This window comes from Corvus hawaiiensis, chromosome 2 (assembly GCF_020740725.1).
Source record: "Corvus hawaiiensis isolate bCorHaw1 chromosome 2, bCorHaw1.pri.cur, whole genome shotgun sequence".
In the NCBI taxonomy this organism is placed as follows: domain Eukaryota; kingdom Metazoa; phylum Chordata; class Aves; order Passeriformes; family Corvidae; genus Corvus; species Corvus hawaiiensis.
In genome coordinates this window covers 91624726-91641340 of record NC_063214.1, presented here as the reverse complement: position 1 = coordinate 91641340, position 16615 = coordinate 91624726, and the positions used below count along the sequence as shown (strand labels likewise).

The 16615-nt window shown below is 41.7% G+C and overlaps 1 protein-coding gene across 7 annotated transcripts in view; it reads left to right on the top strand.

Annotated features, from left to right (window-relative positions):
* CRACDL (CRACD like) overlaps positions 1-16615 on the top strand; it is a 65612-nt gene that overhangs the window by 24553 nt on the left and 24444 nt on the right. For all 7 annotated transcript variants that reach the window (XM_048325372.1, XM_048325388.1, XM_048325378.1 and 4 more), the window contains 2 exons: positions 13337-13413; positions 14374-14539. In XM_048325372.1, the coding sequence (XP_048181329.1) occupies positions 13347-13413; positions 14374-14539 (233 nt within the window). In that variant the 5' untranslated portion in view covers positions 13337-13346. The remainder of the gene's footprint in view (positions 1-13336; positions 13414-14373; positions 14540-16615) is intronic.

Here is a 16615-nt window from a genome sequence, read left to right as displayed (position 1 = left end):
ACTGCTCTGCCACACTCTCTCCTAATGGTGTCCCTTTTGCTACCCATGGGGATATTGTCTGCTTCTCTGTTTCTCTTCCTACATCTGGGCTCTTTCTAGCAAATGAATGTCAATGGCATTTAATTTATGAATCCTGCAGTACATTTTGTTGTGCATATTTAAATCAAGCAGAGATCAAGCATTGTACAGTCACATGTAAAGGTGATGGCAGATGAGTGCTCTTTATATCATGCTGGATTTCTGCTTCACACTTGCATTTATATTTGCCAAATTACAGGCAGGAAATTTTTGAATTAATGACAAATATTTCCCAACAGTAGTTACTTAAGTGCCTGCACATGTTAAATTAACCATAATAATCTTGTCATAGTCATGAATTAATAACCTGCATCTCATTGGGCTTTTGAGAATTGAAGTAAAACATTTGTGGTATATTCAAAGAAGGGAGCCTGGAGACAAATGGGATGTCTCCAAATGGCTTTACATTCCCATCCCCACCATCCTATTCCCCATGCCAAGTAAGCCCTGAAGGCTATACAGGAACCTGAAAATTAGGTTTAGAACAGGCAGAAAGGAAGAGATCTCTGCAGAGGTGTGTCTCTTTCAGGTAAAGTGATTTAGACTTATTAATTCCTGAAACGTCTTCCTCTTTCCATTGCCAAGATGGAGATGCTGCCAGAGGCAAATGTGCACACAAGAGATTTCTGACAGACATCTTAAGCAGTGAGGAGTTTCACAAGGAAGGTGTTTATCATGTCAGAGGGGGATAGGGAGAACTTCTGTCCCAGTTGCAGAAAGGAGAAGAGACTGAGGGCAAGCGGTGATGCAGGAAAAGGGAGACATTTCTCACAGTGTATTCCCTACCGGTGGTCCATGGAACCCCTCCCAGCAAAGACCTGGGGAGAACAAATATGTTCCCTTTGCCTCCTGAGTTCCACTATGCCACAAGGTGCCATGGGGAGCTGGGCCCTAGGCCAGAGAGGGCACCTCAGTCTATGCCATTGGCTCCAGCACAGCTGGAGCAAGGGACAGGCCTGGAGCTGAGCATCGCTTCTGCGTGACAGCCTCACTCTGGTCCCTGCTCTGAGAGCTGTTGCTTGAAGAACGTTGGGAGAAGCGTTTAATCTCTCTTGTGAGGAGAGGCTGCGGGAGCTGGGCCTATTTAGTATAGAAAAGAAAAGACTGAGAGGGGATCTCATTAATGAATATAAATGTCTCAAAGGTGGACGTCAGGAGGATGGTGCCAGACTCTTTCCAGTGGTGGCCAGTGACAGGATGAGAGCAATGGCTATAAACTAAAACACAAGAAGTTTCACCTCAACATGAAGAACTTCTTTACATTTGAAGATGACAGTGCAGTGGAACAGGTTGTCCAGGGAGGTTGTGGAGTTGCTCTCTCTGTAGACATTCAAAAACCCACCTGGATATGTTCCTATGTCAACTGCTCCAGGTGACCCTACTTTGGCAGGGGGGTTTGGGCCAGATGATCTCCAGACGTCCTTTCCAACCCTAACAATTCTGTTATTCTGTGATATGCTTTCTACGTCCCAGTCCAAGGGAATGAGTAGGCTTGTGCAGGTGATATAGGGCACACTAGGGCCTTGGGTCTGGATTTCTGACAAGGTGGCAGGAAAATTATTAGGCTGCACTCAGAGTTTTGACTTTCAAAAGTCTACAAGTCTGAAGCAGCAGCTGGAGGTGATACATGCAGAATGACTCACCAGAGGTTATATTTGCTGAGATTATTGCTGCAGGGAAGGAGTGAAGGAGAAAACAAGAATCTGAGCAAGTCGCAGTTATTTCCATTTGCTCATGTCCTTGTTTTGGAGCACAGTGTGGTTTGGAGCATAGACCTGCAAGTAAATGAGATAAGAGCTACAGAAAAATATTTCCTCTCTTTCAAACATAAAATAGCAATTACATCCTGAATGGATAGTAGGAATGAAAAGTTTGCAAACTCCTGTCTTGAAGGGAGTAAATGAAAAAAATTAGGGTTCTTAAATTTGTGAAATCCTGACTGTTTTTCTTATAGACTGTGGAGAAGGGTTCAAAGCAACGATGAAAAGACTGAGACATGATGTTTATTGTGGCATGGACAGAGAGCAATCTTCTAGTCTTTTTGTGTAGGAAATTATCTGGATTATTAAATCCAGCTTAACTGGACTCCTACCTGAGACCTCTGAGGAAGCCACGTATTACTGTCACCTTGTGTTAAAAATCTCATGCTCTTTTTTCCTGAAGTGATCCTAATGTTACTGGTGTGGAGGAAAGATAAAGGAGCCCATGGCTCATCTGTCTCCCATCAGGGCTCAAGAAAATAATTATAATTTGAAGGCTGAGAGAGCCTAAATTAGGAAGGGTCAAAAGAGGCTAAATAAGGTCCTTTCCAAATAAAAGTCTGCCACATGTACTACCTCAGAGCAAGCCTTGTACAACAATTGGACAAGAGGCTGTTCAGCTTTGCATTTGACCTGTGGGGTTTAATGCAACAGGAATGTGGAATGTGTTTACAAGGTAGCAGTTATTGCTGAAATATGTGAGTGCTGTTGCCTGGGGAAATTTCAGAGGATTGTGACTGTGCTGACAGTGGCTGTACCTTTTGGACAGACTGTGTGGATTTTGGGGAGGAAACTGGTCTTGAAGCTTACAATCTACAAAGGGAACACGGGGAATGGTGCTCCCCTTCCCCACCATGTCCCGCTGCCATCCTGTCGCTTCAGCTGGATCTCACTCCATTCTCACTGCTTGTTCGTGCTAGGATGACCCAGGAAGGTGAACTGGTCCTTGGGCTGGAGACATGGCTTCTTGTTATCCCTGCATCCGAGGGGACTCCAGGTTAGCACATGGCTGCAGCTGGTTCAGCAGAGCAGTCTGGGCTGAAATGAGGTAGAGCTGAGGACTGAGGGCCCCTGATGGCACCTTTCATGAGCAGGTCCTGGAAATGTTATGTTCTGGCTGGTCTCAGCTGGTAGGCTGGTAGCTGGATGGGCTCAGGCTTCTCCTAGAAATACCTGTTTCATTCATTTCACATTTCCTACTTTCTTTTTTTCCTGTCTATTTTAAATGTTCAATATTAAAACTATTCTGCACATGGTTCATGGATGATCTCAATAATTATTTCATCCTTCCAGCACAGGAATTCCCAAGGAAGCTGGTAAAGCCCAGCTTAGTCTCTTTATTTTATTCATTTTCCTTCTTGCTTTAGTTTGCCTAATTTTCATTGCTCTAATGGCAAAATATCTGGAAGTGGGCCTAGGATATAACTATATTCTGTGTTCAGTTGAATGCAACATTTTAAAAGATTTGTCATTAACTTTTAAAGAAACTTAACAAAATGGTTGAAATTACTCTATAGACTACAACACACATTATGGACCTGTGAAAACTGGGCCAAATTCAGTTCTAGATGTTAGCAACTGACTTCCTTGTCTGGTTAACTTGGCTCACCGAATCTCCTTCAGAACAGCAGATAAAGCTGAACAAGGATCTCATTCCGGGTACTGCTAAACATTTCTGTATCTTAAACTCCCATTAACCTCTGCACTGTACAAGAACACCCTTACATTAGGCTAATTGATGGGGCAGCAGGTGTCAGTGAGCCGTTGCTCAGGGCTTGCTGTGCTTCCAGGGGAGACTTGCTCTTTCTTTACCACAAAAGAAGTGTGTGTGTCTGTATGTAGGTGAATAGACAATTTATTGTATTCATGGTTCCAAAAAAGCAAGAAAGGATCAATGAAAGCCCTGTTATATTTCCGTGAGTTTAAAGGCACGGAGACTTTATAACACTGTTGATATTTCTACTCATTCTGAACACCAAAAGACCTGGTATAATTATTTTTGTGAAATAGCTTCAGGAATGTTCCCAGTGCTGAATTCAACAGTAATTGCAATCACAACATGTAGAATCAAATGTAATTTTGTTCTAACTGAAGAAAGACATTTTACTTTATTTTCCATTGCTTTTCAAGGAGAGGCACAATGAATTTTTAATACTTCACTGACCCTTGACTCTGAGTGATGTTAGCTTGCTATTGTAAAAAAAGGTATGAACTTCTTCAGAACATTATTAGCAAAATACTCTATGTGAACACTTGATATTATTTAAGTTAAAAATACAGATTGTTCTTCTATCAGTAAAAATGGCTGGTACAAACCTAAAAGTCTGGTAGTCTATTGAGCTGTTTGTGCTCATAAATATAGCAGAGGATCTCTGGTAGGCAGCTAGCTGGGGGAGATCTTGTGTATTTGTGTAAAACAGCTATGTCTTTATTATCCCTGCATGCTGATGAAGAAGGAGAGCCAATGTGGCTTTTTTACTTTAACAGTTCTCTTAATAATAATTCTTTCCATGTTGGTAGAATAAATCTCCTGGCCGCTCTATTAAATCACAAAAAATAAAGGACCAAAAGCAAGAAGGAAAGGCATAGGAATAAGACATTTCACATGAGTTTGCTTTATTCTTTATTCTGCCAATGCAGACTCCTCCCCCCACCCCCCCTTCCTGTAGTTCTTTTATATGGTTCTTTGCTTTGCTTTGGTTTTGGTTTGTTGGGGTTTCTTGTTTGTTTAAAGAAAGCATGCAAGTCAAGCTAAGGCTTTTCCCATGAACAAAATATGACCTTTGTGAAGGTGTACATCCTCAGGTTACTGGGCTCTATCAGGGAAGAAGGTTCCCTTCACCCTTCTGGAACAGCCTATTCCCTGCACTATCCAGGACACCAGACTGGGCAGTCCTAGTTATGCCTTCTGGCCTGTTTGTGTGTTCTGTAGCAATGCACTATTTTAAAAAACAAAAAGTTCATTCCTCAAAAGCTGCTTAGGAGGAAAGTTTATTTCATGGAGTGTTTCTCACTTCTCTCAGAAATGCTGAGGAAAGGAAGGACTATTAATTCTTGGGGGGAAAAAAGGTAGAAAAGGAAGGTTTTCCCCTCTCCCTCCCATCCCTTGGAAATGCACTGTGCTTGTAATAGAGAAAGGAATGTGCTGTTGGCAGGGTTGTGGCAGAAGGGCTGATGAAGGATCTGATGAGAATCTGCACAGCCTTTGGAATAATAACAGGGGCAGATGCACCAGAGAGTAGTTTGGCCTGGTTAGGCAAAGGAAAAAACACACTGCCCAACAGCAGTGAAAGACTGAAAACAACTGAATGTCCAGAAAACCCTGAAAGGCTTGGGAAGATTTTTCTGTTGTAGCCCATAAAGCCTCACATGCTATTCATGGCAGACCTTGCCTTGTTTGCACAAAGGCTTGCGCTCAAAGCCCATGCAGCAAACTCTATCCTATCTCCTCTCTCCAATCTTCCTTTGAGCAGGTATTTTATTACATGACATCCCTTGATGTCTCTTCTCAGTGATCCCAGGGACATCCAGCCCCACCTTATGTTTACATCGTATGCAACAGGAATTTGAGTGATAGATGAAGTACTGCAAAGGCAAGGGCTGATGCAAAGGGGCAGTAGTGTGTATAGTAGTTATACACACTACAGTAGTTATACGTTGCTGCTCTGTGTGGGACAGCTTGGTATTCTTCCACCTCCACCCACACTGGGGGTGGAAGAATAGCAAACTGGCTCAAGGAACAGCATTGGAAGAGGTATGTGCTGGTGCAACTGGCTTTTATTAGTTATTTCTGAGAGAAAAGGCAAATCACTCACAGCTAGCTCTATTCATTTTGACAGTGGGTGGGAAGAGGATCAGAGGATCCCCAACTGGCAGAGTTTTAAAAGAAAAGGACATTGACTTTGTATTCAGGTTGGGTGTTCTCACCTGGATGCTGGCCTAGGACCCATGCAGCCATGGAGAGGATGCTGGCAGCAAAGATATGTGAGCCAGCCTTGCTCTGAGCATGAGGAGTGGCTCAGAGGCTCTCACCACACCAATGTGGTTGTGCAATATGCAAATTTTCTTTTAATGTAAGAGCATGCCACAAACATCGCATTAGCTGGAGAAAAATGTTAGCCACAAGCAAAGAAACAAACACTTTTATTAGCCAATAATGCAGATAAGAAAAGATGGGGAAGGTGTACGAGCTTCAGTGGGAGACAGATGAAAATGGATAGCAAACTGTCATTTAGACAGTGAACTGTTTGTGAAAATACCACATTTTGATGATGTTCCCGTGGACATCAGTCAGTGTAAACAAATAGGTGCTAACAGCATCTGCACTAAATTATTAAAACAAGCAAAGAACACATGAAGTCATAGACTTTGCAAAGCAATACTTTTTGTTTACCGATTCACACCATTTGAACAAAATTGAAGGAGATGATTGTCTGCCCAACTTTGAAAACAAAATGCGAAGTTGTATACAAAAACTGAAAGGATGTTTTTCTTTCTGGTTTGGCATGAAGTTTATTTTTGATATTTTATATGGACTTGGTAGTAGAAACCAGTGCAGTTTTCTCAGAAAATGTCTTCTCTGGGTAAGTTATTTTTAATAATTCACACATGATGAGGACACAGGCAGAATATGTACAGATACTGTAGAGATGCTGACATATGGTAGAAAGGCAGTGTGACCCTTCAGTCCCAGTGTTGGGACTCTGGATAAAGCTTCTAGGATGGCTGTGTGTACGTAAGCAGGCACTCAGGTGCATTTGTTCACTTGATTCAAAAATTGGAGGCCAAATAAAAAATGAAAAGTGAAACTCCTTTGACCTAATGAGAGGTCTGAAGCAGGAAGATGTATAGCTTTGGAAAGGAGGTTGCAGTTGTTACGAAATTCTCCTGTCCTTTTTATGAGATTTTTGGATATGTTTATACAGACAAATCAGATTCCCAGAGACCTGCACGTCACACATACGGACATTCCTAATACCGGGCTCATACGTGCTGTGCTAGCTCAGGGGCAGCACTTCACTATGCTTCTTAGACCTCCTGTTGCAGGTGGTTTATCTTAGAAACAAAAGCTCAAGATGATGGATGCCTTTTGGAAACGATTTTATAATTGGACATACTGTGAGAGATTTAGTTTTAGCTAGGCTCAAGCATTATCACTTGGGAGTACTGACAGTTGCTTGGGAGTTTGAAAGGAGGAGACGATGATCTCTGTTAGCAGGAGGAGGGCTGAGCAGAGAGGTGTGTCGAACAGCAGGGTTTCTTGAGCTGTGTGAATACCTGCCTGCTGCCCTACACTTTTCCTTCTGCCACACCCCATTGCACAATGTTTTCAGCACGAGGTCTCCCCTGGCTGCAGGGGTAAACCTTTGCTTGAGAGGCAGGTGATCACAACACACTTTTGAGCCTGTGCTTTACCAAGGCATGGCACCCTGGGGCTGTGTCTAGGTGATGCTCTTGTTAATGCACATGCCAGAGAGCTGGAGCATCTCCAGGGTTGTGAAAGCACTGCTGGTGTGCCTGGGATGGCCGAGGACCATGGCAGGCACCCTGGGCTTGCTCCCCCTGCAAACTTTGAGCTGTCCCATTTCTGAGTCCAAGTGACAGGAGAAGAGGCTGTGTGGCCTCTGGATGGTGCCTTCATTTCAGGTCTGAGTCCTCAGAGAGGGGGAGGATGAGAAAAAGCTGCCTCAGCCTTTGCCCCTGGCATTTGGGATGGTTTTGAGTTGGTTACTCTCTCAGCTAGAGGAGTATCTTTGAGTATTTGGGTTTTCTTTATATCCCCAGAATCCCTGCTTTTTTTTCTTCCCTTTTTTTCCCCTCTCCAAGTCTCCAAGGCTGTGTAATATTAGTAGGAATGCTAGTGTATATCATGATGTTCAGAGAAAAGGGCAGCTCTTCCTCTCATGTGAAATAATTTCCCTCAATTCAGGTTTTTTTAACTCCTCATGTTTATTTGTCTACTAGAAAAGAGATATTCTTATACAAAAGACAAATGAAAGGTGTTAATTGCTATTGCTTGGTTTTTGGATACACAGTTTTGAGTGTACTGGCATTTGGAAGGTATAGGAAGGGGAATAAAAACCTGTTGTGCTGCTATATTCCATCTCTATTCTCTGCAGTGGCAGAGTCTTAGATGTATTTCTTGTATCATAGCTTATCTAGAAAGGACCTAGGAAGGAAGAAGGAGAGTGAAAGAAGTCTCTGCTGGGAAAAGTCCAATATAGCAAAAATAGCGTTATAAAGAGGTAATATTTAGGAATTTGTCATCCAATATTTTTGGCTTATAAAGCTCATAATAAATTGATAAACCAAGTACCTCTAGTATTCCATTGTGAGAAGAACCAGAAATACAATAAAGAAAGAGGAAAAAGGTGTGACTGCCAGTGGTGTGGCAAATCTTGCCCTTGCTAACAAGGGAGAACCAAGGAAGGTTGCTTCTCTAGGATGAAAATCCTGCTGAGTTTTCAGACCACAGGATGATTTAATTAAGTGATGGGCTTCAGTAAATCCTTGGGGAAACTGGAAATGAGAAAGCTCAGCAGCCAAGCCTCTAGATCCAAGCATAACTGCGCAATGAATACCACCCGTCCCAGTGGGTGCTGATTCAAAGCTGCTGGATTTTGTCAGTATTTCGTTGCACAGCTCTTAAACTTGTAGGCCATTGTAGACTTTAAACAAAGCTTTGAGGGTGAAAAAATTTAGCTCCAGAGCAAAAACTCCAATCTCTGCTTACATCAGGGAAATGACAAGCAGTTACAGTCATATGAAGGGTAAACTCTGGATTTTTTTGTTTCTCCTCCTAAGTATCATGTTTGAATCAAATCTTTCCTATGATGAATGTATTAATACTGGAAAGTTTGTTACAGATGTTGAGCAAAAGTCTTGAAAGATACCGTTAAAATACATTACACTGAAGGAAAAAGGGAAGACATAGATAGTAGGGTTTTCCAAGTTTATATATTTGGGAAAGAAAATAGGATTATCTCCTGGTGGTGAACACCAGTGTTTCTCTGACAGTGCAAAGGAAGCATTTAAAAGGAAAACCAGCTTCCCCCAGGTTAATAAAAACATCATAGTAAATTTTAAGGTAGAAATGAATGTGATTGTCTACAGCGAGGTTTGGTGAGACACTAAGCCAGGCAGTGCCTGGCTTGCAGAGCATCACAGAGGGATCTCTGGCAGCTGCTGGATGCTCAGCAAGGATCAGTATCTCTTCACACTGTCTTGGGATATTGCTCCAATGCAAAGCATCACTTGGCAAAGCACTCAAGTAAGCGGCTAAGTGTCAGCTTCAGTGTTTGCTCAAAACCAGGGTTTGCTAAAAATGAATCTGTTGACTTTTGAGCATGTTTCTGAAAACCTGAACACCAGCACACTGCCTAGAAACATTTTGCAAGTTCTTCTAGTCCCCTCTGCTACCTGCTGGTTCCCCTCCCTGTTCTGTTCTCAGGTTAAGGAAGGATGTGACCATTCATCCCTTGATACAAACAAATCTCCCCTTGGTAACAGCAGGCACAAAACTCTTCTGCATCCTTGGTATGGGGTGGGTGGCTGCACCTCATTGCCCTCGTCATAGTGTATGTTTGCACAGCATAGTGACTGCTGCGAGGGCTGCTGTCACTCCTACTCTGTGTCACCCACCATTGGCCTGGGACAGTCACATGAAACTCTGGGTTTGCGCTAGAAACTTGTCTTTTGAACTGAAAACCAAATCCTTATAGTTGCATGATGAGTTGAGAGGCAGTTTTTATAAAAGCTTTACAGTCACCCTGCTGCAAACCCAGTATTGCTTACCTGACCCAAACTTATAGGATTTATTTGCCATAATTTAAAATAACCATTTCCTTGCTGAGGATAAGAGAATCTCTGGGCTCCTGCACAGGAGGTAGAGGCCACTGGTACATGTGCCCAGTGTCTCCTGCACCCAGGTGCCTCTGACCTGCACCTTGGGTTGCTTTCTGCCTCACTCCAAAGTTATCCTACCTGGACAACCTTCCTCCCTGCACACAGCCCAGGTCTCTTGGGCAGCTCTCCCCCAGCAAAGCAGCCAGTTTTTCCCCCAGGTGACACTGAGCTGTCTAGGGATGACTCCGGCAGCAGTGGTGGAACCTGGTGTTACGGAAATTACGCATGCCAGCCGCAATACCTGGGTTCGACTGGGTTTCAGCTGAATCAATAAGCTGAAAGACAGATTCCTCTATAAACATGCTTTTTATTAATAGCATTACAGCCTGAGTTGGGCATCTCTCAAGAGGGTCCTTGAAAAGAAATCCCTGGTTAACCTGCTAAAGCAGTACATGGACAAACAGTATCTTTCAAACAATCTTTGTGTGTTTTGCTGGCAAGGAACAAATCATTTATGTGTTGGACAGGTTTAGAACCTCCAGGTAATATAATATCTTCCTAATTTTCTCTTTGTCACTCTGACATGTGATCCTTAAAATAGTTGCAGATGTCAGAGCCAGCTGGGTCCACAAATACACTTGCTATTATATTTTATCATAATAAATAATAATAAAGTATTATTAAGATTCTGGAGAGCCATTCCCCTGTATCTCAACAGAACCCATTACAATCTTTTCTAGTAGTTGTTGGATGTTATGCTGGTCTCTGTCTACATTCCTGTACTTTAGTTCAATTTACTCATCTCCTCACAAGCTCTAATCACACTTTGGCAATTATCTCTGTCTGATTATTATCTCTGACTGATCCAACCAGGATCAGTCTGAGGTCAGACAGCCCAACTTCCCCTTGCCAGTAGGGTCAACTGCACATGTTTTTTTCAATTGTTTTATCTTGCTCATGTGGATGGCACAACTCCTTCAGCAACAGGCCAGCATTGGCCCAGGATGGGTCATATCCAGAACAAATAATATAAAATAATGATGTACATTGACCTGCATCTTCCCTTAACCTAGGAATTTGATTTCCCCTCATAATGAAATCCCCATGATTCCAGGGGTGATGGAATAAGAGTACCACATACACACACACACACACGGTGGCCAAGCACCTCCTTCCTCACAAGCCAGGGCTCCAGCCCTGCACCCTTGCAAGAGACACAGCAGTGGAGGGCTACCTTCCTTGGGTTTTGGGAGCTTTTTGGTAAGACACTAATTCTTAAATATGTTAGGAAACAGCAAAAACTTGGTGGGTCTGAAGAATTGCTGCATGAGGGCAGAAGGGGAGTGAGTATCTTTCGTCAAGATGCATGACTGGCAAGGAGAGAGCCCTTTAAGGTTAAGTGTCCTTCTGTTTACTCTTAAGTCAGGAGATTTATGCTGCAACCCTGGTCACGTATTAGTGTTCCTCAATGTTTGGGGCATCCAGTGGAAACACTCTTTGTGACCTCAGATGTCACAAAATAAATCACACAAATCTTTGCATGTATTATGGCGGAGCTAACTTTTCTTTTTTAATTGGTTTTATTCTCTAGAAATTTGTCTGCCAAGGTTTGGGACAGGGACACAATTCTGGTTTGTTGGGAATATAATATACTGTCTGATTGAATTTTGCCAGAGGGAACATGTTCATACTTGCCTGCATGTTTCAAACAAATATTGTCACTGTGTGGGGATTTATCCCCCAGTGGCTTTACTATGGAGAACTAATGAAGTATGGCATACAAACATTTGGATAAAAAAAACCAAACCCTCACCTGAGTGCAGCTGGATGCAGCAGGGTGATGCCAGTGAACCACAGATAGGGATGTGAGTTATGTCATCCATAATTTATACAGAGACTGTAGGATCCCACTTCTGGATGTGTGTAGCTTATAGATGCTACAGGGCATGCATATAACAGCTGAAGCTTTAAAGGTATTGATTTACATTCCTGCCATTGCTACTGCAACGTGACAGCAGGAATCTGAGACCCCCTGTTTAACACAGCCACAGCCCACAATACATATTTATCTGTCACCTCCCAGTGGACATTTACTTTAAAAATAAAGGTATCCTAGAATCACAGAATTGTTTGTGTTGGAATGGACCTTAAAGAACATCTAGTTCCAACCTCCCTGCCATAGGCAGGGACACCTTCCACTAGACCAGATTGCTCAAAGCCTCATCCAGCCTGACCTTGAACACTTCCAGGGGTTTAATATCCACAGCTTCTCTGGGCAACCTGTTCCAGTGCCTCACCGCCCTCATCCGTGTTTTTTTGTAGGGTAGGTTCCTCATTAACTCTCTACACTTAAGGCAGATGCCCTTGACCAAAAGTTGCTCACTCTCATGTTTGTGTTGTGATTTGGTACCCGGTGGGTGGTGGCAGGGGGTGTTTTACACCCAAGGTGTGGCTCCGTCTGGTGCAGAAGCCCCGGAGCTGCCAGGCAGTAGAGGTGCCTTTGCTGTGGCTGTCCTGCAGCCATGTGCTGTGGCCAGGCTCAGGTGGCTGCGGATGGTTCAGGCGATGTGTTGTGTTTTAGATTTGAGTAATAAGGGTTTCGTTTCCATTTCACTAACTTGTTGAATTTACGAGCCTTGTTTCTTAAGTCTCCTGGTACTTCAGTGGATCAAAAGAGCCACAATCTACTCACCCTCCCATCTGGGTTGTGGCATGACCATCTGTCACCATTACAGCCCAAAGAGTGACTCTACAACATTTAACTCACTATCCAATCAATGGCATCCGTGACTTTATTCTCCCTTGACCATGGAATTTTGCTCTCCAGATGAAGAAAAGAGAGCACAGACTACTGCATGGGAAATGCAATTTAAATTACAGATATAATATCTTCAGGCTTTGGACATGTACAATTTAGCAATTATTTTTTAATTTAGGAACCTTAATAAGCAAAATAATATTTTGCTTTCGAAAAGTTAAGAAGAGAGAAGAAAATAAGAAAATCTGTTGTTTTATATTTTACTTGTATTTCTCTGTCACTAATTCTCCCTAACTGTTATCTATTAAAAATAAAAAAAGGAATAGAAAGAATCATTATCTTTTCGCATGTTTCTTTAGAAGGGAGAAAAACTACAATCTGTAGAATACTTCAAATTGGATATAAATAAGGGGAAAATACATGGGGTTCTCTACTATTGTTACTTGTACACTTACTCAAATGCTGTAATTTTGTCATTTTGTCTCTGGTCCTGAATGGGCTGAGAAAGGGAGATCAAAGAAGCCCACTTCCTCTGATGCATGTTTTTAGAAGCATTCAAGAATTCACCAAACTCAGTCTTCAGACAGGAGAGGCTGGTCGACTAAACTGTCCTGCACTATTGTCTTCTGAAAGTGGAAATAGTCTGTGGAATCTATTATATCTTAGCCTATTAAGTACCATATGGGATATTTTTATATATTATGTATATTTTATGTATATTTATATATACACACACATATATTTAGACATATCTGGAGACATATATTATGTAAGCATACACATAATATTCTATTCTATATTTTTATGTTTTAGTAACTTGCCTGTATGTGTACATATATTTAGTAAAGTCCTGTTATTTTGTTGATATGACTAACCCTTTTTGTACCTCCTTTAGTGATTGCCACATGAGTTCCTCAAGGATAATGGACTCTAAGATGAGAGAGGCTGAAGGAGATGGAGAGGACAATTCAGGTAGAATTTCTTCCTTCCCCAGTGAATGAAAAGTGCTGTGACTTCTTGAGCTTCTATGCCTTTGCTCTATCATAGAAGTGAATTTGTTCATTTAGAGAACACATTCTGCCTTTCTCTTCACCTGTTTCCAAAAGCTGTTACATGTTTTCAGTATTTTCAGAGGCTTGAAATAAGATTTTTGTAGCATCTTGTGAACAGGCTAACTTTTTTACCCAACAAGATCCAAGAGTAGGTGAAATGCTGACAGGGATGCCTCACAATGCTGTCATACCAGCTTAAACAAACCAGGCACAAGTTGTTGGAATTCTTGTGCAAAACACTGATTTAATTTTAAAGAGTTTCCTTCACAGAGCTTGCAACTGATCCTAATTTAGGTCTTCCCTTACTGAGCAGAGTAGAATTGCTTTTCAAGGTTAGCATTTGATTCCTAGATGAATACTTTGTGATCTATTGAATCTTGTAATTAGCATTCAAAATATTCTCGATGTATTATAAACCCAACATTTAAAAGGCATTAGCCTCCCGACACTGCGCGTTCACCTGTCTATGCCTTTTCTACACTTAAATTGGTTTTGGTAGCATTGCTCTTATCATTACTGCTTAGCTTGCTGAACAAAGGCAGTGGGTTTCCAAGTAATAATTTCTTTTTTGTATCCTAGGCAGTTAAGACCAAATTTTTCCTTCACAATTTAATTACCTCAAGAGGCAAGTAGAAACTCTATTAGGAATGATTCTACACCATTGGTTATTTCTTATGTCTCATAAACATTGCAATCCATTCTCCAAGATAACGGTAATTTCATGCTATCAGTATAGTCTTGAAAGGCATTAATGCAAGAGTGGACTGTGTTGCATTTTCCAGGAAAAAAATTCACTTATGCAAAAAATTATAAAGAAATGTTATTGTTCAAAAATTTTCACATGCTGCTGGTTGTATCTTCTTTATGTTTCTTCACTTAGGAAAGAAAAAGTCAAAGTTCAAGTCTTTCAAAAAGTTTTTTGGTAAAAAGAAAAGGAAAGAGACATCATCTTCTGTGAGCAGCAGTCTGAAGTTGTGCCAGTCAACAAGTGATGTCCCAGCCTCTCATGACGTGCGCGTTAGTTACGATTCTGAAGATGAACTTGAGTAAGTCTTTGGACTCTGTCTCGTAAACAAATACAAAATTGCTACAATGTTTGGAGATTAAAGACACCCCAAAATTGCCTCCTTCCCTTGTTCAGAATGCTGTATTTCCAAATAGTTGCTTTTCCTAGGAAAGTACAAATTAAAATGGCTGATGCAAGGCAAATCAGAAGGGAATTGGATGGGGTGTAGCAAGAAATTAGTAATGAAAAAAGCTTTCACTTAATCATAAATAAGCCTTGGGTTATAATTTCAAAAAAATGTCATTTACATCTTCAAAAATGAATTAGATACTCAGTTTATATTCTACCAGGATTGTCTTATGCCCCTAAAATGTAACTGCTAAGGATTGTTAGAGAAATGTAGCCATTTATGCCAGAGTTTGAAAGCAAGGAAGGACTAATGGGACGACTGCAACTGAAATCAGTAGGATCCAGAGGCTCTGAAGCCTTTTTTTCCTCTGTATACATGGGATTCATCTGACCAAAGGAAAAGTGTCTGCATTTGAGTTATAGAACCACAGATTCATAGAATGGTTTGAGTTGCAAGGGTCTTTAGACATCATCCAGTTCCAACCTCTCTGCCATGGACAGGAATAGTTACTTACCAGCTGCCTTTTATAATCAGAGAGAAGACAGCATTGCTAACAAAGCTTGTATCATCCTTATGCATGAAATAGGCTCTGGAAGTGTCTGTATCTCCCCACTGAATGTAAACAGGAGCTTGGGATAACCAACTCCAATGTAAATAGCGTGATTTGGTGTCTGAAGTTAGACCACATGAGTCACATCCTGTGTATCTCTTTGCCTCTGAAAACCCTGTCTTCATCCAGACATTGCAAAAACATTACCCACTATGAAAGGTAACCATGAGAAACCCGGTCTAAACATTCAGACATGTCTCTGGATGGAGAGGTGGACTGAAGAGCCCCTTGGCTAACTAAAAAGCAATTCTTTGCATTGGTGGATGTTGTGCCTCTCAGAACAAGCCTCCTGGTCCTCAAGCAGGAGGTGCTGCTGTGCCCTGGAGTGGGAAAGGAAACCATCCCAGCCATTTAAAACGACATTATTCGATGTGGCCACCAGGCAGCGCCAAACAACCAAAAGAAATTATTAACTACTTTTTTTTTTTTCCTTTTTTTTCTTTGGTGGTTTGGTTTGGTTTGGTTTCATCTTTTTGCTTTCATGGCATTGGCAATAGCAAAGTTTGTTAGTCCGGCTTGAAGCCCTAGGAGTTCTGGGCTGGCAGCATCAGGTGGTGTGTAGTGTTGTTGTTTGACAACTTACTTACAAGACATGGGTGGTGAGATTTTCCTTCGCCGTGTATGGCTCAATAAGGGCATGTCTGAGTAGGTGCCATCTCTGGCTGTTTTGGCCGTATTCCTGTGCTGTAACTTGAAGGGTTGTTACATTATTGTTTCTTAATATCTATTTAGATAGACAAAGACCAGGAAAGTATTTGAAAGGAAGGAAAATTAATTCGAACACACTTAATCTGAGGAGACATGTAGAGTACCTCCATTATGTGTCTGGGAGGGATGCATCTACTAGAAAGGGGAAATGAGGATGGAATGCTGGGGTAAATGTCCCCATGCAACGACACTGCCAGCGTGGCTGCCGCCCTTGTTAAATGTTGGTGCGTTGGGCACCACTGCAGCCCTGACTGGCACCTGCTCTGCAAATTGCTATAGATCTGTCTGACCTTGGATGCATTGCAGAGATCACATTTGCACTTCAATAAATTGTTCTTCTAATGTCGCTAATGCATTAAGCAGAAGTAGCAGGCCTTCCTTCCTTCTGCAGCAAGAATGTAAATCAACTCTTTCCTGCTATTGTTTTATCAAATATATTTATAGCAGCCTTTATGAGAAAAATACTACTGTCTGCCATGTTTGTTTATGTTTGTCCTCAATGTCCCTATGACAATAGCTAGGATCCAGAAATACAGTTCTTTTTTCTTTTCTGCTCAATTAACTTGATAGTTACATGAACCTGAACAATTCTGTATTCTGCGCTCATTTGCCATTTCACAGCTCCCTGATTTAAAAAATTTTAAAAGGGTACTCTTAAAAAAAATTCT